This window comes from Parasteatoda tepidariorum, chromosome 7 (assembly GCF_043381705.1).
Source record: "Parasteatoda tepidariorum isolate YZ-2023 chromosome 7, CAS_Ptep_4.0, whole genome shotgun sequence".
NCBI classification, from domain to species: domain Eukaryota; kingdom Metazoa; phylum Arthropoda; class Arachnida; order Araneae; family Theridiidae; genus Parasteatoda; species Parasteatoda tepidariorum.
In genome coordinates, this window is record NC_092210.1 from 78,217,011 (window position 1) to 78,233,381 (window position 16,371).

General features: G+C 29.6%; 1 protein-coding gene across 1 annotated transcript in view; it reads left to right on the forward strand.

Moving 5' to 3' along the window:
- The first annotated feature begins 2,999 nt into the window (after positions 1-2,999).
- Positions 3,000-16,371, forward strand: part of LOC107444292 (HMG coenzyme A reductase) — a 94,419-nt gene continuing 81,047 nt past the window's right edge. The window contains exon 1 of the mRNA XM_071183680.1: positions 3,000-3,121. Coding sequence (XP_071039781.1) covers positions 3,015-3,121 — 107 coding nt within the window. The 5' untranslated portion in view covers positions 3,000-3,014. The remainder of the gene's footprint in view (positions 3,122-16,371) is intronic.

Here is a 16,371-nt window from a genome sequence, read left to right on the forward strand (position 1 = left end):
GGAATGGCCAGGGAACTCTCCGGATATCAACCCAATTGAGAATCTCTGGGCCATATGCAAGAATCGCCTATTAAATATGGACTGTACAACTATGGAGAAGCTAATCACGGCGTTAATTCATGTGTGGTACAAGGACACAAATATTATAAATGACTGTAAAAAATTAGTGGAATCCATGCCGAATCGTGTCCAAATGTTAATAAAGTGTCGTGGAGATCATATTATGTACTAAAAATTTTTGAGTTTGTATAAATTTAAGTAAAATAGCATTTTCTCTTTGTTTTCTGAATTTATTGAGTTTGTTTCAATTAATTTGCACAAGGGTGTATATATATATATCAATTAAAAATAGTCTGCAACAGAGTAATAGGTGTGTATTTGGTCTATAACAGTTCACAGTTCCAATAGAATGTAATAGGTTTAAAAAAAAAACACATTTCATAACACGTTCTAAAAAGGATTTAATTTTAATTGGATTCTCGCTTGCAGTATTAAAATGCTTTATCTGAAATACAATAACAGAATAAGGTTCAATAACCTTTAAACGGATTATTATTCATTTTCTATCATTTGATCTTGAATTGCTGCCTATTACAATAATTTTAACCCTCAACACTTTGCAGTCAGACAGGCAGACAAACAGTAATTTTCTTACTTTAGTCTACATTCATATGCAATACATGAGAATTGTTTTAGATTTATATAAATGATTGGATATTTCTTTAGAATTCTTCTCGGGCTATAATGAATTCCAAGAAATATTACTGTCTCATACAGTCTAGCATTTAAATATATTGTGTGTTATTCATTAATCAATATGCAAAAAAGCAAAGCATTATGTTTTATTACACTACTCAGTATCATTTTTTAATATGTATATAAAGCTCACTTATGTATATATTGTTACGTTTCACAAAGCTGTAATAATAGGGAAAATAACGTAATTATAAAGTTAAATTATTAATAATAGACTTTGTTTTCAAAAAATTATGTGCATAGAAAATTTTTAATAACATCTAAACGTTATTAATAATAAAAATATTTTATAAATTTATGAATTCGATACTGTTTTGGAATCACCAACATTCTCACACATAAGAAATATGATAGCTTGTTATTTTTTCTGATAATTGATAATGTTTTCATTTCAAATTGAGTATAAGTTAGTAAATCACGCGTGTTTTTGTATTCTCTATTATGAGTGCTTAGAATTAGATTTTTTTCACGTGTATATTAGTTTGCAAACCCCTAATATTTTTCCACTTTTTTGAAAGGTTTGAAAAATGTACGTTGTATTTGTAAAACTTTATCCTGCAGAAAAAGGAGCCGATAATCACGCAGTCTTTAAGCGTTAAAGAGCTTTTTTTTTTTTTTTAAAAAAAACTCTCCTTAAAAAACTTAAAACGTGAAAGCTATGCATTATTATTATTATTATTACTAGTCTGAGTTTACATTTTTAATTATCTTCTGTGTTACAAACCCATATAGCAACAACAAACTACAACAGCCTTTTCGTTTCACTAAATTAATTTTGTTCCATTAACAAAACAAAAAAAACAAAAAAAAACAAAATTAAGGCAATAATAAATTTGCCGAAAAGCGAGTTAGAAGTCTAACTTAATTTGATGAAGAATGCCATAAGAATTGTAACCATTTTTCGTAACCGAACACATAATAAAGAGAAACTCATAATTAATCTTTCATATTTTACAACTTAACGAGCCTTAAACTAAAAATAATTGATATCCTTATATCAAACTGACTATTTTCTATCCAAACCAGACTCTTAATACATTTAAGCAAACTACTTTGTTATTAAAATTCGAAAAACATTATGTCCCTTCAGTCAACAGACAGAAAACGCCATGTTAAACTTCGCTTCCACCTCACCATTGGAACGCTTTTAGGGAACGCTTCTATAAACGTTAAAATTTTTTATAATTTTGTACGCATTATAATTTTGGATGAAATTTTTTTTTAAAAATTCAGATAGGAAAGAATTTCTCAAAAGTTAAATAAATTCCAAACTTTACGAATAAAATACATGTTTTAATTGATGATAAAAAGTATTAAGAACAATGCTGACATTTCTCTAAGATCTTTTAATTAAATATTATTCAATCCAATGATAATTTATTCAGAAATCGTAATTCTGTAAAAAAGTCGTAACAATTTTTCGAAACCGAAACTAATAAACAGTCTTTTTTTTCTGAATTTAATTGTCCTTAGACTAAAAATCACTGAGGCTATTGCAACCAAACTAACTCCTCAATGTTAAATAAACGAACTACTTAGTTATAAAAAATTTGACTATAAACATATATCATTTTACATTTAATGAGAAACCCCATGTTAAGGATTCAGCTCAAAACAATGTATGGAAGGCTGAGAGACAGGGGATGATGGTCAAAGTCATGATCTACGTCACACTAACCCTATCTATAGCCTTTGAGTGCAGGTTTGAATTATAGTTGCTCATACTTCTTCTCGTGTGATAACCGTATTAAGATAACTGATATGCGTACAAATATTGCAGATGCATTGCAGAATGGACAGACAAGCTGCAGAGCAAAATTGTCCTATAATTTTCCAGTCAGCAGCGCCATGAGTATACGAAGTTTTTACCTAAGATAAAGTTACTCAGATTTCTTAAAGCAGATGACAGAAAGCAATTCCGCCCGTTGTTCTTAAATTGATTTTCAAATCGTCAGCAATTTTTGGAACACCCTGTGTATGCTACAGTTAGTGATTGATTTAATTATCATAACTTTATAACACATTATAGATTATATTTTATTTTGCAAGAACAATTGAACAACAGACCCAGATATGAGTTTGTGGCTAACAGTGTTCAACTCCAGAGCCTTGTAATTTTGAACCCAATCAAGAAGACAAGGAAACTCCTGGATAAAGCAATGGGAGAAATTCGATTCATGGAAGATTCCATGATGGAACTAATCTGAATTATCATAACATGAGGAGGTCTTCTACTGAGGATATTTTACGCCTGCACTATGGACAGGGTGGGCCAAGTGTGGAATTCGTATCGACCGGCCTTGCTGGGATTCGAACCCTGTTCCTCTCATTGGAAGGCGAATACTCTATCCCCTGAACCACCAAGGTAATGTTATAGATTATGGATACATATCATTAATTATTATACGTTATAAATTTATTTATAAGTCATTAAGGTATTGATTTATTTATCATGCTAAGATTCTCCACTCGCCAATCCCCGCAATTGATTTTCATTTTTCATTAATTTTTCTTAAACGTCAGTAATTTCCACAAAAAGAGAGAGCATTTTGGCTTCAAAATTTACAATTATTTTAGCTGTTTGTGAGAATATTTTGTCTATGTACGGAAATAGACGATTGCCTAGCTTAGAAAAATAATCACCTGTACTAGAAAAAAAAACTAGCCTAAGAAATACATATTGTGAAATTCAATAATAGGAAATAAATGGGAAGTAATTTTACTCGTTGAAGAGACAAATAGGAAACAGTTTTTATCGCCATTTATTAAGCTTTTTGGAATTCACTATTAATGTTAAGATTTATATCTGGCAACATGTAATCTCTCTCTTTCTTTCTCTCTCTCTTTTGCTACTTTTGATTGACATCTACACGAGCGAGAGCTAATAAAATAAAAAGATAAATAAAAGAAAAATAAATCTTCTACAACAATGGACAAATAGTCAATATTAAGCACAAAAAAACTAAAAAAAAATCACTAAAAAGCAATTATAATTGCAATAATTGTCGAACAAATTGGAATGTCGGAAAAACTCTCTTTAAAATTATAATTCAAAATTGTTCTATTAGCACCTGGAATTTCTACTCTGTAGTTGCATTTCAGTAAACAGTAGATCGAGCAACATGTATTTTTTTTCTTTTGTTACTAGTTAAACAGTTTATAATTCTCAAACTAATAATCGAGAATCAATTTTTTTTATTCCATTGAACTTCTTTCACATTTTATACACGCACATCTTCATAATTCAAAATTTCTAAATCCTATAAATTTTGAGCAAACAAAACAAAATGCAACGTAAAGCAAAAAAAAAAGTTTTAAAAATAGGGAGAAATATTTTGCAAAAAAATACTAAAAATTACAAAACTTTCGAACAAATAAGAATTTTCAAAAAAAAAAACAAAAAAAACAAAAAAACTATGTTATGTTCATAAAAACAGTAGTAGTCTTTTCAGCATACTAAATTTCAACTTTGTAGTTACATTCCTACGGTCTGTAGGCCGGTCCGTATGGGTTTTTTTCCCCAACAAGTTTAACAGTTAAAGTTTTAATGCTCACGACAGCTAAAAATCCTCCAACAGTTAAAAATTCACGAACAAATAATGAACATATTTTTTTTCATCGTACTTTCTGTACACTTTTCTTCACACCTTAGTAATTTTAAGTTTTATAGTTTCTGCGTAGCAGAACAAAATGTAATGTTAAGTCGAACTTCCAAGACAACGTGGGTGGCGGCCCTTACGATTTTTTTATATTGAGAGAAAATCTAAATTGGTAGGGACATAAATTCAGTGAAAAGAGATTTTCAACGAGAAATGCTTTCAATTAATTCTCCGTATAATCCAAAATTTACTTTCTTTTTTTAAAAAATAAAATAAATGTATGTATTTATATTTTCCGAAAAATATAAAAACAAAATTATCTCTTTTAGCTTGTCTAATGTATTTTCCATTTTCTTTCTATCATGAGCATAGGAAATTATCTACACATCAACGAATCTGAATTTATAACCAAACATATTACATATTTCTATTTTAATACTATGTAAAGTAATTCCAAGACTTTAATCACTGAGATGATAAAAGCGAAATGATAATGCTTCGTACTCAAACGACCAGTTCTTTAGAAATAAGGGAGAATAGCAATTTCCTAAGTAAATGAATGTTCGTAAACTCAAACTGCTCTCTTCCCCTTAATTTTAAGCATCCATTTATTTTTCAGCAATTCGGCTTATCGCTAAATTGAAAATAAATTACCACCAGCTTCCCTTCATTGGCCAGCATTAAAGTTTCGAGAGTTAACTGATGAGTTTAAAAGGTTCACGATAAACAATATTTGGAAGATGAGGATCATACAGTTTTACTTAATCACCTCGCTAAAAACTGTAATTTTAGGATACATTACAATGAGGGCTTTACATGTTTGATTCTCTTGAAAATGATCACGGTCATCACTCTGAAAAATTATGGGGGGAAATTACTAAAGTTTTAAGAAAAAAATTTGTTGAGATTTATAATATTTATTTCGTAGAAAAGAAAAGATGAGTTTATTTAAGTAAAAATACTTGCAGGAGTTGAGTCTTGCATTGACTAAATGTTTCACAGCCTTAACCCCTTGGGGACGGGTGATTCAGAAAAGCATTCGTACAAAATCAGAATCAAGTTGCAATTAAATAAAACCAGACTTAAAAGCCANTTAATTATTGTTAGTTTAATCATACATATAATCAATATTAATTCAAAGTATAACTAAATAGTTTTATTTTGAACAAAGTGTTGGTGAATTAAATAAATCAAACAATTACAACTCCACCTTCAAATAAAATGCTAAAGAAATGCTTTGATTACCAGTTTTATATTTTTACCCTGATTGATACGGTTTTATGCTGTCGTGTATTTGTGACAGTCGGCGCGAAAGGGTTAACTTATTGGAACAGATTATCGTAAGGCCGGGATAGCCTGGTCTGTAGGGCGCTGTCCGAGAGTTCGTGGGTTCGAACCCCGCCGACCGAAGACTTCCCGTGTAGTAAAGTGACTGACGCACGTTAAATCGAATCTGTCGAGTCGTAAAAATCCTCAATGTTCCCATAACAAATCAATACCTCTGGGGGTACTGGATTGGAGATCGATCGTTCTCTGATTCAGGTCAAAATTACAATCTGTGGATGAATGAATGGATGTATGAATGGGTCCGCCCTATAAACGGATGGGACGTATGGTGTGGCAGAAGTCGAATTCTTTGCCATAGATGGCGCCACTAGAAAACAAAAACAGGCATACGTCAGCAACAACAAATTATCGTAGGTATATGTGATTTCATTTGCGTTGGGTCACCTTAAGTTTACTCACAAAATACTATTTCTGTAAAAAATATTTCTTACATTTGACCGGAACATTATATGATAAGCCTATGAAATATTTCATTGATAAATTGAGTTGGAATAACATAATCTACATAACACATTTGTGCAAAATTTTAGTTGTTTGATGTTATTTTAAATATTGTTTGAATTTTTTCTTTGCGTGAGCAGATGATAGGTCTGTATGCATGTGTAATATTAAGTTGGGATTGAATCAATGGTTAATTATATTGTCTAGAAATGTTACTCTGGAACTGAAAATTACTAATTTAAATTATTACTATTACTACTTAATCAATGCAACTTTAAAATATGTAAATAAATAGGGATTGAAAAATGGAAGTTTTACAAATATGTGAAAAACTATGCAGTTTCCTTTTTCTATTTTTATTTATTTATTTTTTGTTGCTATCATTAAAAATGGTGAAAATATTGTTTTATGAACATTAAAGAATGAAGATTCTGTGTTGTGAACATTAAAATGTAACTCAGACATTCCTCACGAGGAATAGACAGTTGTGAACACTAATGAATAATATACATGTAGTTGGGAGCACTGTAGAGTATTGTGCTTTTAGCATTAAAAAATGGTTCAGATATTGAGCTTTGAGCATTTAATAGTAAAGACATTGTATTACAAACATTTAAGAATGATGAAGATATTGTGCTGTGAACATGGAAAAGCAATAAAACAATTAAAGGCTTTTTTTTCTATTCGATTGTGTTGCATCGTTAACCAATCAAGGCATTTTGTGCTTATGTTTTCAGAATGTATTTCTGCCTGACTGTCATGCGACATTTCCATTTGAAATTCAGGTATTTTTAATCGAAAGCTACCCTCAAATATATACTTAATGTACACAATAATTGTTAGACAGTCAATTGAATGGTTGATTTTATTGTTATGTAGTTGATAACGTTGTTTGAAGTTAAATTCGAAGCGCAATAATAAAATAAATAATTGTATTATAAAAAATTTAAAATTTTTTGAGGTATTCGAAAGATTTGAGATTCGTAAAATTTAAATTTTAAAAAACTAATAGCAGAGCTATTTCTTTGGTTTTGTAAGCTATTAAGAATACACTAAGCACTCACAAAACGATTTAAATTCATGTTCATATCTAATGGGAATAGGGTTTGAAATTCGATGCCTGTAGAAGGCAATTTTTCAAAATGATTAACCTTAGTGCTAAATCCAATAATAATTTTAAAGTCCTGTTTTTTTTGGATTTATATCCTTGTTCAGATTAACGGAAACAGGGTTTGAAAATTGGTGCAAGTAGATGATGACATTTAAAATAGAACAATTTAATGCAGAATCTGTATTTTAATAAGACCTTTTCATCTTTTTATTAATTTAGATATTTTATGCAAAGATAAAAATTACAGTTCATAGTCGCAAACCTATCCTTAACTAGTCACCTTATTCATTGCTTTAATACCATAACTCATTTCATAAAAATGAAGTATAAAAGTAGATATGGAACAAATTATTAGATGTAAAATGTGTTCTGAAAATTATTAATTCTGAACTCAACATATGCATCAAAGATATTGAGTTAGCACGGTCTACAAGTCTTTCATTTCTTTTGATCAGAAGCGTGTGAAAGTATTAGTCTCATTTTTTACCAACTCGTATATGAAAAACAGATTTAAGTGGTGAAACCTGGATGATTTAAAAATAGTTAATAGACCTACATAAAATACTTAATTTAATATCGCTCACAATTGTAATATAGTATGCTAAAACTAATTCTGTGCAAAAGAAAATTTCTTTTTTTTACACCTAGCTTGCTTTCCTTCGAAATCTGTAAGATTTTGATGGAACTATTGATATTAGTTAAGACGAACAAGTTAGTCATTACATTTCCAATAAATTAATGACTCGATCAAAAATTTAAACACGAAACAACTTGAAATAGAGGAGATGTATCTATTTCCCCCTATCTTGGGGAATGTTCAAAAACGTTTGTCTTGCCAAGTGGGCTTTGATTCAATAAAGATTGGAAACTTATGCTCAGATCGTTATGCATCTAGTTTTATCCTTTTATCTTTTATCCGAATTTCCAGACACCGCATACTAGGCGTTTTATTTCCTCCTTTTTCTTCTCTTATGCATTTTGCACTAACGGATATAATCTTCACTATTCACCCACAAAAGAGATAAAAGCTTCTTTTCAAAAGTGTTACGTGAAAAAGGAGCTGAAGAGATAAATTAATTTTATCATTTCCCTTGGCGAAATTTCCGAGCGATGAAGGCAAGGAAGTAGCGCGGATGTAGCCGTGAGGCAACAACCCTAACGCGTGTTAGCGATATCGGGTCATTTCCGAAAAGCGTGCTGTCAATCGGTTGGTGGCCGAAGAACTGCTGGCTGGAATATCTTTCTCCTTCCAAAGTATCTTTTTTCACGTGGCGACCGGAGCGGATTTAACCAAACTTGCTTTTAACTCTCTTTATCCAACGTCTAAAATTAACGTGAAAAAACAAAATGAATAAATCGCCATGGATTTCGAATTAACGGAAAAGTTTGTGTCTTGAATGAAGAAGTGTTTTGTTTAGAAGAAATAACTGGATTATAAAAAAAATTCATCGTTAATTTGAAAATTTTGTACATGATTCTTTAATTGTGGAAAAATCAAGAAAAGGTTGAAATCTTAGGACTCGTGAATTACATTGGATATAAATATCATTTCTCACATTAAAAAAGTGTTTGTTAATCTTTGGAAATAACGAAACATATCACAAAAAATATATCAATACTACAGTGGATCAGAGTCATAAGACGACTGTGGTTTCCCTTTGCTGAAATATAAATTCCTGTATTTTTGAATATTTTGAGAGAATTATTTGACAAAAGAGAGAAAATTCACTTTATACATTCTCTTACAAAAATAGAACTTGTTAAGGACTTTGCTGTACTTCACCAATACATATCAATTGTTTCTAATAACTGCTGTGAAGATAAAGAAAAGACATGGCTAAAGTCATCATCAAGTAAGTAATTTTTTTTTCATCTTATTTTCATTTTTGTTACTTTTTGTCTTTTTTTTGTCTTCTTGATTGAGTTCAAAATTACAATACTTCGGAGTTAAACAGTAGTCGTAAACTTAAAACAATTTGGTCGGCTGTTCAACGACGGTTATAAAATATAAAATAAACTTTTAATAGACAGAAAACTTTCATTCTTTCATATGAAAATCTAAAGCCTTTTTTTCATCTGTTACTTTTCCAAACAAAAAAATAGTTTTTACTTTTTTTACTTAATGAGAATGTTGTGCATTGAGGAGAAATTTCTATACTGACTAGCCCAAATACGGAATGCTTTCTTAGTTAATTAACTTCTTTGTATTCAAAACATTTTTTATATTATATTATATTATATNTTATGTTACATTACATTACACTACTTTATATTATATTATATTATATTTGTATTAGATTTATTGTAAAAACACTTTTTTTACCTCGGAATTTCACAAAAATATTTAAGTGCCTGTTGTAAAACCTGTATTTTTATTTAATTCAAAAAGGCTCGATTGTGCTTAAAAGGTATTTTTCCATCTGACCAAATTCATTGGGGGATTGGATACGGGGATGGAAAATTCTAAATATGCTTTTAAACCTTTTTATTTAATTTTTATAAATAAATTGACGGTAGATATTTACTCTATTCGGCAGTATTTTGCGAAGCATGTAAAATATAAAGGCTGTCATCCCGTCTCAGTATGAAATAAAATGCTCGCGATATTTTAATTTCTCAATTTTTTTCTGATTAAATTACACCAATACAATTATCCAATCAGCCTTTTTTTAACGGTACTTTAGTATTATATATTTTAAAATATTTGAAAAATAATTTTGTTTTCACGTAATTTACGTTAAAGAATTTGTAAAGCGTCATGAAAGTCAGTCCGCAGTAGTTTAAATTTTAATGAAATTAAACCTTTTTTAAAAATCTGAATGCTTGGCTTCAAATTACTTGCATAAATCACATAATTTTCTTACTAACATCATTGAAAAAAATCCATAGACACTCTAAAACATCCTATCTGATAAGGCGAGCCCTTTTATTTTTTAATCTTTTTCTGAATTGCATAGTGCGGCTGAATGACACTTTGTCATTAAAAGCTTATGAAGTGCGAAAAATCATCAAGAAAATGCAAATCAAATATTTAACCTAAATTCTCCGAAATGGCGAGAGGAGAAGCCTCTTCACTCAAAACTTCTTATATCCTTATTAACTTTCCTTTTACTAAATCTGTATGAATTCTATCAAGACACGTTATGAATGTTTGCAATCATTATTTTTTTTCTCCTCCTTTTAAATTTGTGTTCTTTAGAATACGATCAAAGAATGTGAAATGAAGGGATTATTCCAAAAATATCGCGTGATCAAGTGATATTTTAGATAACACTATTATACCCTTGATCAACTTGTCTAACATTTTTTCTCTGTCGTGCAAATATCCCATTCTCAAATGAATTACGTCACGGAACTTCTTTTTGTATACTGCCATAGGAGAAATTTTTATTGTCCTTCCTTTTTTTTTCTTTCCCCCTGGTCCCACTGACCTCTATTATCATCGGATATATCGATTTGATTGAAAAAGAATTTGTTCTAAAAATAAATGGCGTGTCCTAAGTTCACTTTAAATAATTGTCACCTCACGTTGTTATTCAGAATAATACTACACTAATTAAGAAAAAGGTTCCATAAACTAAATTAAAAGTAAACTTATTCCAAGGACATGAAACTACTATGATTGATCATTTTTGGCGATCGTTAATTGTACAAATTCTATAAGAATCATAACTATAAATAAAAATTGTTAACATTTAATCAAGGTTCTTTTTACCTAGAGTTTATGAAATGGGACAAATCAGTTCTAGCGGGAAAAACTTTTTAAAAAAATTTTAGCACGATTTATTTGGCTATAATCCATTTTTTTTTTACAGTTTTTGTTCGTTTTCAAAGTTAGATATACTACAGTTAAACTATCGATATTTTTTTGAATCGATTCAGGAAAGTACTTTAGATTAAGAATGGCCAGCATCTTAATTTTAATTTTTAAACTCTCGAAGTATCACTTCCCATCAGTCGTAATTTCATTTACTATTCGAATTGGAACTATATTCATAGCGGAAAACTAATAAAACTTTAAATCTGACAAAAGTTATAATCCATTTTCAGGATCAGAACTTTTATAATACATAGTGAAACCAGCAAAAGTTGACCACTTGCATTATGTTGCTTGAGTGGTCAACTTAGAGTTTGTTATTGGAGTGGGTGTTTTCTTTTAATAAATGTCATTTTTAAATACATGCAAGTAATATAAAAATGAGTGAGGTAAGACAGAGTACCTCGATTGTGCGGAAATTGTTTTTTTTCTAGTGGATAAATTCTGAATTGCACTTTACTAGTCAAGAAGGCCCTATCATATTGGCATGTTGTTGATTAATTTACCACGCGTGTGTGGATAAGTTTGTTTGACTGTGCCAACTCGCCAATTTTTTCTTGTTTTAAAGTTATCCTTATTTATCAGTCAGTAGAGTTATAAAAATAATTTTTGGTCTCCTTAATATACGTTTATTAAAGATTCATATCCTAACAAACAATAAGGATTTAGTTGCAAGGTTCTATTTCGTTTTGGCAGCTTTTGATCGCTGGGTTAGACCGGGCGCCCCCTTTGATGTGTGTCAACGTTGGGCCCACGAAAGCTGTAGTGCAACCGGGGAAAAAGACAACTTATATCCAAGGCTAAACAATGGTTTTACGAGCCCCGGAAAAAAATTTAGTGGGTCCACTTCCTCAAAATTTAAAAGGAGTTTTTTTCCCTTCATATTTTGTAGAATTTGTAAAGACCCATTGGACAAAATCGTAGTTTTTATATAGATATTACGAAATTCTTTGCAATTTATCTACAAAAAACTAATTAATAAGAACTATATTTCTTGAAAGCAATTTTGATCGTGCTCTCTGCAGTCCTGGGCCCTAGGACAATTCTCTCCCCCTCTCTCTCTCCCTCCCACTAATGTGGTCTTGACTACGTCACATGTAAATTAAATGGATAGTTTTCTTTAATTATCATATAAAATTTAAATGCCTGCTACTTTTTCACTGAAATTCTAGTATTTCTAAATTAACATGTGTGCCCTCTTTAACCACACTAATGGCAATGTAAGTTTTTCTGAAGAAAAAAATATATATATGTATACATATATAAAGTCGCTCATCAGTGACTTATTCAGAAACGATATATCGTATACAAAGACTGAAAAAATGAATAAAGAACTAAATAATGAATATCTTAATTAAATCTAACAGTTTCTAGGGTGAACAGTTCAGCTTTCGAACCTGAGCTAACTGGTATTATCCCCCCTTTCTCCTAAAATGCTATTATATGTTAATAATTTTCCGATATGGTTTAACTTACAAAGGGGTTCAGTTTAGCTCTTAATACTAGTTTACCAATACAGTGCGATTTTAATAAGTAACACAACAGAGCAGAAAATTTACGAACAAAGTTTTTTCTTTCTTCCCTTTTTCTTGTTGGTTAACTCTGATGAAGGGTTTAAAATATTCTGTGACACTCACAGACGAATTGGAATAATAAGTAAATAAGAATAATAGAATAAGAATAAGAATAATACCCAGAAGAAGAAGAATACATAATAATAAGTAAATAAATAAATAAAACAAGGAAAGAAAATTAAAATGACATAAACAAAATAATGATAAATAAATAAAGAAAATATTAAATAAATAATACTAAATAAAAAAAGAAAATAATAAATAAATAATAATAAATAAATAACAATAAATAAATAATAATAAATAAATAACAATAAATAAATGACAATATTACTGAAAAGAATTTTCAAGATAAGTTCAAAACACTGAAGAGAAGAAAATTCTCCAAAATGTAATCGGACTTAATTTTTTTCTTAATAGAAGGTCGAAAGTTCAGTTGCATAATATATAAGTGACGGTGTTGGCAAATGATCTGACTTATTTATGTCTGTAACAACTGACAAAACTGTCAACAGCGGACTAATATGATTATAACAATGAACCGTATCCCCCTGATTTGTTTATGCCTGCTGGGAATTACTGAAAGTGTTTTCGTTCTTTTTGATTTTAAGGAAGTAGCAAATGATACGGTGCTATTTTTTATATTCAATAATTTTTAAGTTTTATCAAAATATAGGCAAAGAAGTGTGCATGTTATAAGAAAAAAGTAAAACATCTTATAAGGAAAAAAAATTTCCGATTCCGAGTCAATAATAAATGAAAGTTCTTCAATGTAACTTTCCCTACAAGCTGAGTCCAAACGCATTACATTTATTTACAACTACTCTTCAAAGTTAGGTAAAGTAATAAATTATGCATTTGAAACTCTTTAACAACCTATGCGTGAACAAAGTATGATGTAGGATGATAAAGCATTTAGCGAAAGAGATCCGATCACTGACTGCTAAAATAGAACATTTTTTTGAACTTTTGTTTCATAAATGGTCATTAATTATCGCATCACTCATAAGAATCACCTCACATGCTATTTACCTCATTTATAATCTCACACTTCTATCTTTCGATTATCCAAAATATTAATAGCCAACATAACCCAAAAAAAAAGTTCGCCATTTTTCTTAAATTCTATTTCCTCATCGACTCCGTCTGAGTTTTAGCGCTCCAAGGGGCCACCCTGATCGATATTTAAAGAGCTCCGGTTAATTAGTCTAGGCCGGTTCATTCCACGTCAAAGAATATCACGATTAATTAACTAATTAAGTGTTATTTTTTTTTGTTCTACCCTGCTTTTGTTTTCTCGTTTATATTTGTGATTAATGCATAAGAGTTATTCTTTGTCATATCATACGTAGTCGAATCATCTCCCCAACCCTCCTCAAGGAAAAGTTGGCATTTTTTAAAGAAGTCAGTTCAAGAAATTCTAGATAAAGTTGTATTTTGTGTTCAATTCCAAGTATAAGTTTTTTTTTTCATCTGACAGGTATGTAACATCTTTTCAAACATTCATCACAGATAAGAGAAATATTTCTCTTAAAATTCATTAAACTCTGGTATACAGATGTTGTCTTAAAACAATAAAGAAAATTAATTCATTTATCATTATATCAAATCCAGTTGATATTTCCCTCTTATGATATCATTTCTATAGGTATGCAGGATATTCTATAATCACTGCTCTTAATGCTTATTTTTAAATACCTTATGGTAAAAAAAAAATATCAAGCTAATTAATATTTAATTACTAATTTTCGAGTGTTTATTTTCAGGTTTTTCTTATGAATAAATTATAATGCCTAGGTATTCTGCAGAATTTCAAACTTAACTCGTAGAAATATATAAATAGGTATATTTCTTGATAAAATATTTACATTTTATAAATTTCACGTAATAATATTTTATGCGTTATGTTATAATTTTACGCGAGTTGTTGTTTAATTTTAGGGGCCTTAGTTAATTTTAGGGGCTAAAGTTAATTTTAGGGGCCTCTTTGACAAATATGCACGTTTCAAAAATGTACAAACTGCAGACAGAGTATTATATCACTAATTAGAGTAAAATGTTTGATCACTATAAGAGTAAAATTCTGGACATAGCACTCATTAGCATACAATGATTTATTGTAAGCTTACGAGTGTACGATAAATAGTTTGCTAAATAAATTTTTTTTTAATTGAAAATATCCTTTCAAACTTAGTCATTAGAAAACATAGAAAATGCTATTATTACATAGGTATAATGTTAAGGAAGAAACACTTATCTAGACTCTAGTTTTATAAAACTTCGCTGTTCATTATCTAGAACTAGTTATGTATTCTAAATCAATATTATCCTCTTTGGTTTTCTCTATTTCATCGATGCAATTTCTATGGCAATGAGATTATATATTCCCTTCCCATGATGCAACGCGACCAGCGGAGTGCTGAATGCAATTACCTTCTCTAAATAATGAAAAGTGTAGCAAATATGACTACCATTCAGCAATATGTTTGGAATAAATTAGCTTTACCACTATTTAAGAAGAGAAATGCTTGGCATGACCTGTACTTGGTGGTAATTATGTGAAGGAAATTAATAAGTGAAATCGATTAAATGAAGTAGCCATTTTCTTATTGTTCTGCGATACTTTTGGAGAAAGCCCTCCTTTTATATTTTAAGATTTTGAATATGAAATTTATGTTATTGGAAAACGGCCAAAATTGATGACGGTGGACATTGTCCGACAAATGTCGATCGGCTGTCCAAAACATTTGTTAATTATCTTTACTTTTCACTTGTATCAGAAAATGTCAACAACAATAAGTATGCTCAGAGAGTGAAAGTTCAATTATTATTATTTTTTCGATGTATATCTTTCACCTTTACTGGCAATTGTCGATATATAGTCGATGACAATCATAACGATGAATGTTGTGAAAAATATTTTTTCCACTCATTGGTGAAGTTTTTGTTAAATATTCTTCACTTGTATCAGGAAATGTTGAAAATGATGCGCCGAGAGTAAAAATTGAATTATTAATTTTTGTTATATTTTTCACTTGCAAAGGCAGATAATCGACGACAGTCACTAATGATGAATTCTAAGAAAAGAAATTTTCTTGACTCACTAGTGGAGATTTTATAAATATCACTACAAAATAAAAATGAGTATCAGTATGAAATAAACTCCAATAACGATTGTTCCAATAATCGGATTTTTACAGACTGCAATGCAATTTAAATGGTTCAAAGGGTTAGCTTTAAAATTCATTTCTGTAGACAATAGTTTTGATTACCAATCGGACACAAAAATGATTTTTATTGCCAAAACTCACATAGTTTGAAATTATGTAAAGATTTTATACATCTTACAATTCAAGATTTCTTTTTCAAGTTATGAAATTAGAAATAATAGATAGATCTGAAAAATTAATTTTCTGCATTGAATTGTTTTCGGATAATCATGTTTCATTACTGTGAACATTTTTTTAAAATTATTTTCAATAGTTTTAAGGATACGTAAATATACACAAAAAGGTAATTAACATTAAGTGGTAGGTACTAAGTTTTTTTTACTCTTAAAATAAATTATTGAGTCCATATTTCTCAGATTTTGACTTATCTCTCCATATTTAAGAACCAAGAATTTAAATCCGTCTAAAAAAATGTTTAAAAAAGTTATTCAACGAAAAAAGAATTTTTGTGTATGATTAAGAACACAACTTAAAATATCATATATATATATATATA